Consider the following 14,066-nt stretch of genomic DNA (forward strand, 5'->3'; position numbering starts at 1 on the left):
CCTTACTCCCGTCGAAAGCTACACAGCCCACTTAGGAGATATTAGTGAGGTCTCAGGAATCCTGCCACTCATCAATTGCATTTTTAAAAATTGTAGAACAGGATTCTCCAGACAGGAATCCATGTTAGTTGTTATTCAACATGTTTCTCTCATTAAGACAATCCAGCACTTGTTTACCACGTAGGTGCACCATACATTTACAGATACCAGATGTTTCAGAGACCGGGTCTTAATTGTCAGAATTCTCTCTGTCACTATCTTTGAACACCTGAACGACATTCGTTATCTTTCATTCATCTGGCACAGTCTCATTGTTCACTGAGATGTTAACTATTGCAGAACGGGAAGGTGCCAATGCATCTGCACAGCGGTACATGATTCTCGCTGACACGTCATCTGGGCCATTCGCTACAAGGGGCCTGGTTCTGCGAAGACTTTCTGGGACCTCATGAGCGTAAGTAATGACTAGTTAAGGGAGTGAAGGGAGGGGGTATCCTTGTGGTAAACATGTCATCGTCCTCGTCAGCCGTAGTGAAGTTATTTTTAAATTTAAGTTAAAGGTGTCGCTATTTATTGTGGAGAGGAAACGGAGAGTCCATTAACTTATACTTGCGGATGGGTGGGACATTGTTGCAGCTTTTGTTTTTTGATGAAAACCCATAGTTCTTTAGTAGTGTAACTAAGGCTGTGGTTATAAGAAATGTATGTGTTGCATACAAGGAACTTGGTATACAGTAACAAACATAAAGTTTATTGCTTCAATAGTTTTATACAGTATTTACAAGAAATATAATGAAACTTGTCTTGAAGCTTGATTGATTGCACGCAGTTAATGCTGTTATTAAATGATAGACTGGAAGTCTGTGGCACAAATATATATTTACAAAGAGAGAATCCTATATACACATTCACACCTATCTTGAGGAGATAGTCTATTCCACCGGGAAATGTCCTTGGATAGTCGAAAACTATCTGCTGTGGGATAACAAGTGTAACTTGTAGAGAGAGTCGCGTTAGTAGAATGCTAGTATTGGACTTAGACTTGCAAGGAACTTGCATCAATATCTTAATTCGCAGAATGCTAAGATAGTCGTCGGAGCACTGGTGAGGACTTGAGAGTGTAGCAGAATGCTCGACTCGGGGATCGACGTGGCTACGGGAATCAGGGAAGATGAGGCAATGTCCGGAGGTGAGACCTCACGACCAGCAATCAGTCCACCTGTTCAAGACAACTTTTTAAGAGGAATGCCTCCGTGTTTGACTTGCGGTGTGGTCTGGTCGTTGGACACTGGGGTAGTCCTCGGTAAGGCGAGGAACGTCGCTCCTTATATAGAGCTGGCTGACGTCACAGACGAGCATGCCAGGCGCAGTGCAGTCATCTCGTAGGCTCTGGAAACATCGGTGATGCGGCGGGTTGCGGAGCTTGTAGGCGCAGAGCTGAGCGCGGAGGACACACACAACACTATGCATAACGGATTAATTATTTGGTTTTGTTACTAGCCAGTCTATACTTCTCCCATGTACTGTCACTTGGATTTTCCTTCCATTTTCTGTATAAATTATTCCTCTTTCGGATATCGGATGCTCTCTCTTTCGTCATCCATGGCGGTTTTCGCTTATTAGAGATGGGAATTTCAGCACCGTTTGATCAATGCTTTTGAAAAATAGTTTTTCCAGGCTTGCTAGATCTCATTGATATTTATATTGCAGGTGAAGAACGTGAGGGGGACAGGAAGATGTTTCAATAGCAGTGAAAAACGATCGTTCCACTTAGTGAGGGAAAAATGATATATTATTCTATAGTGAAGTTTTGGAGAAGGTTTATGTAGGTCAAATTTGTAAATATAGCTTGATGATCACAAATCCAGGAATTACGTTTAAGGACCTAACGGACGATAGGGAGTTAGGAAGTAACAGGTCTAGTGTAGATCGAGGATTTTGAGTAATGCAGGTAGCTTTAAAGTCTAACTGGTGGAGAAACTTGTCATAAAAGTTGGCGAGAAAGCTGTTGGCAAGTGGATTATTGGGCACTGGTGCGGCATTTCTAGGCCATGCAATTTCGAGGTTACAATCACCGGCAGTATAAATAGCGTTGTAATTATGCTGTACTTGATGCACACGATCCAGAGAGGAGAGCAAAGCATCGTTAATCACTTGAGAGGACTTCGGTGAATGATACACAGACTCGATAAGGAATTAATTACGATCACACGTAATTTCTACACATACGGCTTCGCCGGTCGTTTCCAGGTCGGGGCGTTATGTCTGATTACACTCTGGTTTCGCAGCAAGAAGAACTCCACCTCCTGAGGTTAGGAGCTGGTCCTTTCGGAACAGGATATAAGAATCTGGTAGCACTTCCGAGTCTTTAATTGTCTGACAACATGTTTCACTGGTAGGCCTACACACTATAGTGGAATATTGAGGCTTGCGAGCGAAGTAAGAATCTTTTCTGTTTGGACGCAAAATGTTGCATGCGTTTTATTAATATATGTACAATTGTAGCTATTTACAGAATCACTAGTATTGGAGAAGAAAGAGTTCGTTAATAGTAGCAATTCACGATGCCAACAAGTTCATGTTCGTCCCTTTCTGTACTCAAAATTTGAAATTTTTGCACATGTTCTGTGACTGTTTGACAGGAAACTGCTACAGGTCACAAACGCAGTAGTTGGTTACGAGATTCACTGCTTTCACATATTGTGCACTATTGAGGTGTGAGGTTCAGCTCACCGTCTCCAAATAATGCGAGAGTTAAAGCACCAGCGATAGGCAGTCTGACAACGCTTGCACCCCGCAATACGGCTAGGCCGCCCTGCTGCCAACAGCCCGAGACTCTCACTGCCACACCAAGTGAGATACTTCACAGAATATTTCTCAATTACCAAGTGTTTTTGCAGGAAGCAAATCTTCAAATCATCGGGAAATTTATCCGAACGAACTGTTACCGTTCGAGAATGCCACCTCCCATTCTACCAAAGAAACAATTATTAAAGCACGGAGAACACTTCTAACTACTGGCGTACACGTACGACCATTCTACCAGTAAAAGAACCCTGTGAAGGAGAACCAAATTTAGAGAATAACTAGCTTGTACCCGCGGCTTCGCCCGCGTTTATTAATTCAACCGTCAGATGTTTGGAAACCCTTTATTTAAAAGCAAAATATTAAAAAAATGTTAATGCATCCTCAAGAGGTGTGTAAATCATCTGGTACCCTTGCTTACTGAGATAATTAATTTGTCATTGCAAACAGGAGTAATACAAGATAAATGTAAAATTGCAAGAGTGGTACCAGTTCTTAAGAAAGGAACACAATCTGACCCCAGTAATTACAGACCACTATGTATAGTATCTTCACTAGCAAAAGTACTTGAAGTAGTTGTACCGGGAGGTACACCTCAACTCTGCTCATTCAAAATAACCGCTTTAATAAACTCATCTATCGACCAAAAGGTGAAACTGATACTATATGAAGTTAGAACTTCATCAGAAGATGTCACCACTGAATTTTGTTATTGTGAAGTTTCCTAAACTGACTGAATTTCTTCTTGTTTTGTTTGCTATACATCAAGAAGTTTGAGCATTTTTCCACAGATGTCACTACCAAAAAACTCTGATCATGCACTCTGGTGCAAGATGGAAGAACTTATAACTTAAAGAAGTTTCGTATTCCTAGATTTTCCATAACTGAATCTATGTTCATTTATGTTTAGGTTGGAAACACTTCTTGTTCGTGTCTTGTGAGGCCAGAGATTGTAATATTTTGATGTGATATTGCCTTGAGCGGGCTGTAAGAAACTGAGAGCCTGTTAGCTCTTTTCAAGGTTTTGTAATAGTAAAGAGTGCCTCTGGAAGGCTAGATATTGGATTTAGGGAACAAGTGCTCTTGAATGAGGGGATTTCTGCCCTTGACTAAATTGAAGTTTTATAAACTGGATCCGGTATCTCTGAATTTGTAAAACTAGGGACTTGAAGTCCAAAATTGTTAAGGTTCTGAATCTTAGATTTTTCCAAATCTGGTTTCAAGATTGGCATTGTACCTGATTGTTATTTCTCCTTGTGGAAATTTGTTTGTTTGTTGATATTTAAAGAGAAATAGGCCTATAACCTTTGTTAAAGTTTTAAATTCAATTTTGATGTGGTAGTTAGATCCATTCAACATCCTCACCTTCTTTAACCTCTTTCTGCTCCACGGATGATCTCCGTAACAGTAGTAATAAAAAAAATAAGTCTTGAATTTCCTAATGAGAACACATTTCTTCTTCAAATTTCAATATGGCTCCCTACCCAAACATAGTACACTTTTAGTTGCTTTTGACATAGGCCTAGTGTCCCTTATACAGAATGCGTTAGATGATAATAAAATAGCAGCTGGACTTTTCGTAGATCTTGCAAAGGCATTTGACACAGTTAACCACATCCTACTACTTAATAACCTTGCAAATGTAGGAATTAGAGGAATAGCCTTTGAGTGGTTAAAACATTACTTGACTAACAGGAAGAAATATATTAATATCAATGAAACTAAAGGGCCCATCTAAAATGTTAAACATGGAGTCCAACGAGGGTCAGTGCTGGGACCATTACTGTTTCTAACATTTATTAGCGCCACTAGTAATGAACATGACGTGATCGCAGTACACTCAGCCAAGCAGAGCAACTGGAGCACTAATCAAGACTGACTACAATACTCAGATCTTAACACAGATTTTGATTAGCGGCAACATGGCCGCGAAAGTGGGCTATGCATAGGTGGTATGTGATCGCGGTTACGAGTTTGAAGTAATAATTGTGAAATTACATGGAAGCTCAAAATACCTGGAAGTTAATTATTTCGTGTTTGTTTGTTTCTTTGTTTATCATTGTGAGGTAGTGGTGTTGATATAGAAAGCAGTTAGCATGCATTGATCGCGTTGTGTACTTCTCTGTAAGTAAAAAAGGGCAATGTCTGCTCTTTCAATAAACATATACACGGAGGTTTAGTTAAATCAGTCTCAAAGTTCTCAAGCATGTCAAATAGCGTCACAATGTAAGTGTTGAGGCAGCATATCATCTAACAGGACCAGTGAGCTAACGATCTTTAATTTTGCACCAGTGACTCTATAATGCATATTTCCACATTCATTCGATAGCCACGCTCCGTTGCTTATGTGACCACTGGGAACATGGCGTACGTTCGTTCAATTAACTTCAGCCAGGCAGCGCTTCCGTCTCTTTATGTTATTTTAGTTCGTTGAACCTGACTATACGGTATTTCGGTGCGTTGCGCCAACGTCAAAACACTAGTTCACATTCTTTCCGCGGATCCACTCGCCTTGGTCGGGTAATAAAGGAATATATACAAGGTACTAGCAAATTACCCGTGCTTCGCTACGGTTTTAAACTGAAAGTTCTTATGGTATTCAAAGTTTTACATTTTGGAGAATCCACTGTCAGCTAAGCCTGTAAAATACGCCCTCAATTCGTACGTCAAACGTTTTGGGGAATGATAATGTATTTTCTGATCTAACACTCATTTGAACCCCATACGGAAGAATTTGAATGTTTTAAACCCTATTCTATATAACATCTAGAAGGTAAAAGCGACCAATCTGTAAAATTTTGATTTTTTTACGTCAAACAGTAATGGAGTAATGAATAATCTTTTTAAGGGGTGAATGTTTTTAAATATTTATTAACATCTTGGACATAGACCACTCTACATTAAAAAAAGTTGGTGCCTGAAACTGTTTCCGAAGAATGGATATTGTGTTTCTGAGAGTCAACCACCATCTAAACCCCTTAGAGGAGAAATATTTTGAAGTATACGATATTTTACACCAATGATATAAAAGAGGACCCTTCTTATAAAACTACAACTTTTTACGTCAAACGGTTTTGGAGGGGTGAATAATTTCGTTTACAGACCTGACCTTATTTAACACTTTAGGGGAGAAACGCTTAAAAATATTTCCTATTTCAAACCCAGGATTTAAAATTGGATTTGGAATTTTGTCTTCGTGCTTTAAACCATTTCGGAGGAAGAAATGAATATATTTGTTTTCGGATCTTAACCCCCATTTAACTCTCTGAGGGGTTAATTTGTTTCAAACCCTGTGTTGTTTAACCTAGAATATCATTTGAAATTCTAACTTCGTAATTAAAATGGTTTCATATACTACATATTTTTGTCACCATTCCTCACCCCCCCCCCCCCGACCCTTGTTTCAATCCATTTCTTATTTGTATCCTCATAAAAAGATATCAACTCTTTTTGCACCCCGCGTTAATTCTTCCCCCCTACAAAATACGTGTCTGTATTTTTAAAGGATATTCCAAATACCAGTTTTCACGTCCGTAATATCGTTCGGTTTTGAAATATTGGATTTTAATTGGATTTTCCAAAAACAAAATAATACGTATTTCCTTATTTTTAAAGGAGATTCCAAATACAAATTTTCATGTCTGAAGTATTTGATATTTTATCCTCGTAAAAGTAATTCAACACTTTGTTCACTTCTTTTCACCCACCCTACCTCCTTAAGTGGATTTTTCAAAAACAAAAAATACGCGTTTCTTTTTTAAAGAAGATTCCAAATACAAGTTTTCATGTCTGTAACATCTTCAGTTTTTGAGATATAAGTATCTTCATAAAAAGAATTCAACCTCATTTTCAGTCCCTTTTACAACCTCCCTGTAAGTGAACTTTCCGTAAACAAAAAAACATATTCTTTCTTTATTTTTAAAGGAGGTTCCAAATACCAATTTCTATGTCTGTAACATCTTCAGTTTTGGAGATACCAGTATCCTAATAAAAATCATTCAACCTCTTTTCTCAGTCATTCTTACCCCCCCCCTCCTCTTAAGTGTTTTTCTGAAAACAAAAAAATATGCGTTACTTTATTTTTCAAAGAGATTAAACATACCAAATTTAATGTCTGTAATATCTAAAGTTTATAAGATATAGGCCTACTGTAGATATGCTCATTTTAAATATTTACCTCCTTTAACATTTCCCTTAAGCAGAATTTTCGAAAAGAAATTATGCGTGTTCCTTTGCTTGTGCAGGAAATTCTAAATACCAGTTTTCACGTCTGTAACATGTTACGTTTTTAAAATATACTGTAGATATACTCATTTTCAAAATTCGCCCCCTTGTCACTCCTGTTCACGTCCCTTAGATTTTCCAAAAAAAAAAAAAAATATTCGTTTTTATTTATTTTTATTTGAGATTCTAAATACCAATTTTCACGTCTTTAAATGGTTAAGTTTTTTTAGATATAGATACACTCATTTTAAAATTTCACTCCCCTTTTAACCCCCTTAGCGAGGGAATATCCCAAAGTCTTCCCTTAGTTAGCACCTACATTGTAATATATATCCCCAAAATTTCATTTCTTTATGTCCAGTAATTTTGGCTCCGCGATGATGAATCAGTCAGTCAGTCAGGTCGGTCGGTCGACGGTCAGGACATCTTGTTATATATGGGCCCTATAGATTTATACAGCATAGATGAAGAAAATACCTTTCCATGTAATATTACTTCTGTAATGGAGCATGTAGAATGAATTTCATTGTTTAGAAGACTCTTTTTCTTTCTTTTATTGCTATACACTCCTCTATACTGTCTTAGGACTTGACATATGAATTTGTCTGTTACTTCTGGAAACTCTGTAATCACAATAGCTTAGTGTTAAATCAACTCTCGATATATTACAGTAGTAGAGCATGAAGGAAGGTCCTTACCAATGAGTTCCTCTGCTTCAGTACCGTTGCTGTCCAGAAGGTAGAGCAGGCCGTCTGGCTTGATGAGGAGAGCGTCCAGGGTGGGCTTGTTGTCTTGGAAGTGGAGCGCTTGCACGGGTAGTTCCTCCTCCAACTGCTCTTGCTGTAACATAGAATTTAACATATGCATCTCATTAATCTAGTATAGCAAGACTACGTCAGAGAGAAAGAGAAAGAGAGAGAGAGAGAGAGAGAGAGAGAGAGAGAGAGAGAGAGAATGACAAATTGGATGAGACATAAGCTCACCGGACAAATAATTAGTAACCCCTGGATAAATCATTGCAAACATCGTTTGCTACAGCGTAACTTCGCCTCTGAACTGGATAACCGCCTGGATTCGGTTAGGCAGTGAGTCCACTAGGTTGTGCAGGTACGCCGCATCCAGGTTAAGCCACTCACTGAGGAATTGATCGCCCAATTCCACCAAATGGCGGGAATGCTGATGTTGGCGTTTTACCCGCTGTTCCAACATGTCTCACAGATTTTCAGCGGGGTTCAAGTCAGTTTTTTTTGAAGGCCAATCGAAATGTAATAGGGTAGGGTAGTGTACACAAAACCAATCATATATGCGTCCAGCCCTATGAACTTTGCTGTTGTCATCCCGAAAAGTCGGGGTATGAATAGCATACTCACCATGTGGGCGTCAGAGTAGGGATCGAATAGCTGGATTACTATGATGAACCAGTGTGTTACGTACCAACAGTATCAGGAAATGTATGAATCAGAGGAATGGCATGCTAAAGAAGAAATATACTGTTTCTAACTCCTCAGCTATTTCCCGCCAATATTCAGTCAGGCTGTTATAGTCGATACGCAGCATTAATTCCATATATCGGAGATGAGTGGCAACGTAACAATGGTCACTGTACTGTTATTGTTGGCCAATTTTATGAGCTTTCAATATTGTAGGCCTTCACATTTGGTTTTCTCCCGACTCTGGAAAACCACTCTTATCATAGTCGGTACGGTAAAACTGAATAAAACATTAATGATCGGAAATTGTATTCTCTATAACGTTTGGTATGTAGTACTGTACCTTTTGATAGGAGCAATAACGTAGGTATTTAAAAATTACACTTTAGGCACCTTCCCCTGAACTACCATTTCATCCAGGGTGAATAAAATTGTCTATAGCTTAGACTGTAGTTCCTTATTCTCCGACTCTATATACTCTATATACTGATTTTAATTAAATACTCTCTACCCATTTTCTCGTGACTCGGCGTTGACATGGACTTAGCAACAAAAATACAAATTGATGAATATCTTCATCATTAACGGGACGGTAAAAATGACATGATCGGAAATTTAATATTATACAACTTTTTTATGTAGTATTTATCGATAGGACCACTAATGACATAAATGTTTGAGAAATAAATTTTAGGCCTTCCCCTAAACTACCATTTTGCTCGGCGCGAATAAAATGATTTATAGCCTAGATTGTAGTGGCTCATTCCTCCCAACTTTACACACCGTTTTTCATTAAATTCTCTTCAGTTGTTTTCTCGTGATGAGCATACATACATACATACATACATACATACATACATACATACATACATACATACATACATACATACATACATACATACATACATAAATGATGGAAAAGTATAAAGTGCATTTCCTTGTTACTGTGGACATGACCCATACAGAAACACCACTCTTTTAAAATTCTGAGCAATGTTCAGACAAAACTCTTATTTTATATATTTATACGTTATGTTATAACGTACCATTTCCCAGGCGAACACGTGCTGGTTATAATGATACTGCAACTGCTCGTTCATGGTGTTCACGAATAGCTGCTCTAGACTATTCTTCTTGAATCCCTCAAATCCGAACAAGTCGAGAATATTTATGACGTGAGTATCTCCACTGAAACAGAAAGATTCCCTATTAGGAAATATGGTAAATAAGAGAAGTTGCATTGAATGTATTACAAGTGAAAGCCTTCAGAGTAAATCAACACACACTGTACGATGTTTACGTTGTGGTAAATGACCATAAAAATCTCAACAAATTCAATTGTTGAATAGCCGGAAGTGCTATTATATTTAAAGCAAAGCCATATTCGTAGAGGCCAGGAAGGCCCTTGGATGAGAGGAAGGCAAAAGCTACTATTATCCTTAACCTGGGCGCTATGTGAGTTCCATGCCCGACCACCTTCGCCTCTAGAGTCCGACTCGTTGGCTGAACGGTCAGCGTACTGGCCTTCGGTTCAGAGGGTCCCGGGTTCGATTCCCGGCCGGGTCGGGGACTTTAACCTTAATTAGTTAATTCCAATGGCACGGGGGCTGGGTGTATGTGTTGTCTTCATCATCATTTCATCCTCATCACGACGCGCAGGTCGCCTACGGGTGTCAAATAGAAAGACCTGCACCTGGCGAGCCGAACCCGTCCTGGGATATCCCGGCACTAAAAGCCATACGACATTTCATTTCATTTTGCCTCTAGAAATTAATCTCGTACTTATATTTGGTATAGACTGAGTTAATCTCACGGCATGTGCTTCTCTAGAAGTTGATATCTCACTTCTAAATTGGACTTCCCGACGAGGAATCGAACACACAACTTTCCTGTCGAACTAAGCACGATTTTACCGCCTCGACCACAAAGCCCCTTTCATTATATTGTACCATCTGTTAGACCAGTAATTTGTGAACTTTGAGTTCTGACAAGAGATGTAAACGTGAATCGAACTTGTGCAAACCATCAAGAACACACTTGTACGGTATGATATGGGAGGATAAATTTTCTCCTGGATGAAATACAGGGTACTGGATAGAAATAATGATTAAGTGGTGGCGGGACTGTCACCAAGGATAAAGATAAAGGGCGATGATTACTAGAACTGAATGTTGTGGAGAACCTTGACGAGGACCAGCGATCCCATTATAATAGCTTGAGAAAAAAGACTAAGAACACGCGAAGATCAGAGACCAAACATTTGTGGCACAGAAGAGATGAACTTGAATACGTGTAATACGTGCCAGCCCTGTCGTAGCCCCGTTCGGTGTTTCCTGGAAGGGATGACTAAGTCAGGCCGGAGGCCTTCCAACCTGCCCGACGACATATCATGGCATCGGCCTCTCTCTTTATTGTTTTCTTCGTCTGGTTTCCCCTTGCGCCTTCTAGAAGTGAAGCGAGAACGTTCCGTCTGTAGCCAAGCTCAGAAGATTCTAGTATTCCATCATCAGGATATAAAAACGAGGCTAGCCGCGAACAGTCAGTCAGTAATGGGAGTGGGACTGCAGTCGTTCTGGCTGTCATCGGTGTCCCACCGGTATCAGAGTATCGTCGTGTATTAAGCGGAGAACCGTGTGTATGTACTGTCGTGGACTGTAAATCGACTTGGAGTCTGCGTGTGGAACAGTTGGTGTGAGTAGAGTTGGACCACAGTTAATTGCCGTTGTTGCGACTGTGAGGAATATTGTAGTGGTGGTTAGCACTGTTGCATTGTTGCTGTTATGTGACCGCCATTTTTAGTTGTCAGTGTTGAGTAATTTGGCGTTTGGAGCGGCCACGTGAGCAAGTGTGTTGACTGTGTGAGTGGCGAACTTTCTCTGGAGTCAAGCCAAGGAGCAGTAGTCCAGTTTTTGTGCTGGCCAGTAGGCTTAGCTCTATGTTGAAACCAGTCAGTTTGACATGTGTTGTATTTAAGCTTTTGGAAAGTGTTATTTCTGATTATATTAGACATGTTTGTGAAATTAATAACTGGTTCGATAGAAGGCAGTTCGGGTTTAGGAAGGGTTATTCCACTGAAGCTGAACTTGTAGGATGCCAGCAAGATACAGAAGATATCTTAGATTCAGGAAGTCAAATGGACTGTATCATGATTGATCTATCTAAGGCATTTGATAAGATAGGCGATGGGAGATTACTGAGAAAAATGAGTGCAGTTGAACTAGACAAAAGAGTGACTGAATGGGTGACTATATTTCTAAAGAGTTGGACTCAGATAATTACACTGATTCTGTAATCATTAAAAGGGGAATTCCTCAAGGCAGTATTATTGGACCAATTATGTTTTTGTTTATTTGTACTTCCTAGAATGATAGGCTGCCTAAATCTGACAAAGTATAGCGTAACACTTTATAACGCTTTGTGGATCAATGAATGTTGACTAATCCCACTGGCTGTATCCTCTGGGCGCAAGTAGATGATTTTACTTCGCCTTTTATGTCCAACCGGCGTTATTTCTTTTGCCCATGCAGTCTTCGACGATCGACTTCGAGATGCTCGGCAGTACTGAAGGTGTTCGTCCCAGCGAGATCATCTTCATCCATATTCTTGTCAACTGGAAATAGATTTCTTTGACAATTGTATAACCCTGTACTATTTCAAAATAACTGGTAATCCGACTCTCAGAACCACGTACTAGGCCTTTCATCGTTGTTTGCGGATCACGAAAGAGGAAGTGACTTAAATGCAGCGACTTCAAAGTTGTGATCTACAGTGTTAGAGGAAGGGAGTGAGAATGCAGGCTTAATATTACCCTTCACATTGCTGTCCTATCTGGTTTCTTTTTGATGTCGACTACGACAGTAACAACTAGTTTGATTCAAAGTACCGTATATTACGTATTAAGCAAGCATGGAAGCAAGCTTGTAATTGTGTGTGACTGTCGATATCGTGATCATAGACACCAGATCTCCACTTTTAGGTGGAATCTAAACCATAGGAACGTGAATGTTTCATTTTATAGATTAGCTTTAGGTAGTAGGCAAGAAAGTGGTGATAATGATTACTGAAACGAAATGATAAAAATGGCAGAAAGGTATTTGTAACGACGAGAAAGTCCAAGTTAGAAATGAACACTTCTTCTCGTCTAGATGATGCTGAACGAGGATCGGTGATTGAGCCATCCAAGATGAATGGAAGAAGTTAGGTTACCCGGGAGAATAATGAACACGACCATTTTGAGGAGCAGATTGGGATCGAAGATACGACCTCTTTTCTTAGTTTGTTTAAGGTAGGGGACATAGAATTTGCCTCAATGTTAGCTGCAGATGAAGGATTATCAAGGCTTTCAGTTCGTTCTGCAAAGCTAGAAAACTGAACTCTGAGAGGCAATTTTCTTTTAAAGGTGAGTTTGGTACTTTTACGTTTAATTTCTTACTATTTTGATAAATATTTTAGAAATTAATTTTCAAATCTTATTGAATGACTATGTAATTCATTGTTTTGTTGAGGTTCAGTACTACTTACTAGACAGCTCTAGAGAATGATAGCCGCCAGTTGATGAGGTTGATGATCCAGTCCACGACTCGCATGTACAGCCCCGCAGCTAGCACATCCCTCGCCTCGTTCGCCTCCTCAGGTGTGTGGCGGCGTCTCTGCGCTGTCCCCTGTTCCACCACACAGTAGTTCACCAGCGCCCAGCAGAACTTCTTCTCGTCTAATGCGAGCAAGGATGCCACTACATACGAAAAGAATAACATCAAATATAAGTGGGAGCTAGTGACATGAAGATCACACATTCGATAAGGATACATTGAATAATTTGAGGGTAGCGATAAAGGAACCAAGTGGAATGGGAGTCCAATGTGCTCGAGGAATCGGGGAAATTTGTGACTGAAGTGGAGCAACACGATTTAACCTACCTAGGGTGGGTTGCAAGAACGCATTTATAGGTTCGTTAAACGTTATTGGTCCTATAGGTGTTCTTGGAACGTTGCAAGACCTATAAAATGTTAACGATTAACAGCTGATATTATTCGTTATCTGTGCTCTTGTATCCATATAATTAACTCGATATGCCATCATCGGATACTGGTAAGCAAAAAAGAAAAAGAAAAAAACCCTACTTGTCCGCGAATCTACTACGCTGGCGTAGCAGAGGGATAGGTGATACTCCCACGTGGCGCGTCCCAGGTGGCAGATAGGGGCCTACCGGGTGGACTTGAGCGAAATAAAATAGTTCTCGCCGACCATACACAGGAACCCTGTGGGTGGGGGACGCAGACGAAGAATACATCCACGGTATCCCCTGCCTGTCGCAAGAGGCGAGTAAAAGGGGCGACCAAGGGATGATCAAATTAGAACCATGAGACCGATTGCAGTTAGTACCATCACGCAGGGAACACCATGGGTCACTTTTCCTTGCGCGTGGTACCACTATGTTAGGTGCACAATAGGTTTGTGATTAGTAGCGACATTGTGTGAATCAGGGTGAGTTTTACAGTACCTGTAATTAGTACCGCTATATGAGCGACACAATGGGTCTCCCTTGCCTGTGATTAGTACCCACTATGCAAGGAACACAACGGGATAGTACGAGTCCCTGTGATTAGT

The 14,066-nt window shown here is 40.0% G+C and overlaps 1 protein-coding gene across 1 annotated transcript in view; it reads right to left on the reverse strand.

Annotated features, from left to right (window-relative positions):
• Positions 1–14,066, reverse strand: part of ninaC (STKc_myosinIII_N_like and MYSc_Myo21 domain-containing protein ninaC) — a 373,628-nt gene that overhangs the window by 209,171 nt on the left and 150,391 nt on the right. Inside the window, exons 13-16 of the mRNA XM_068227259.1 lie at positions 12,981–13,191; positions 9,506–9,647; positions 7,728–7,869; positions 5,821–5,845 (exon numbers count right to left, since the gene is read on the reverse strand). Of these exons, the coding sequence (XP_068083360.1) occupies positions 5,821–5,845; positions 7,728–7,869; positions 9,506–9,647; positions 12,981–13,191 (520 nt within the window). The remainder of the gene's footprint in view (positions 1–5,820; positions 5,846–7,727; positions 7,870–9,505; positions 9,648–12,980; positions 13,192–14,066) is intronic.

The sequence above is a fragment of the Anabrus simplex genome, chromosome 4 (assembly GCF_040414725.1).
Source record: "Anabrus simplex isolate iqAnaSimp1 chromosome 4, ASM4041472v1, whole genome shotgun sequence".
Taxonomy (NCBI): domain Eukaryota; kingdom Metazoa; phylum Arthropoda; class Insecta; order Orthoptera; family Tettigoniidae; genus Anabrus; species Anabrus simplex.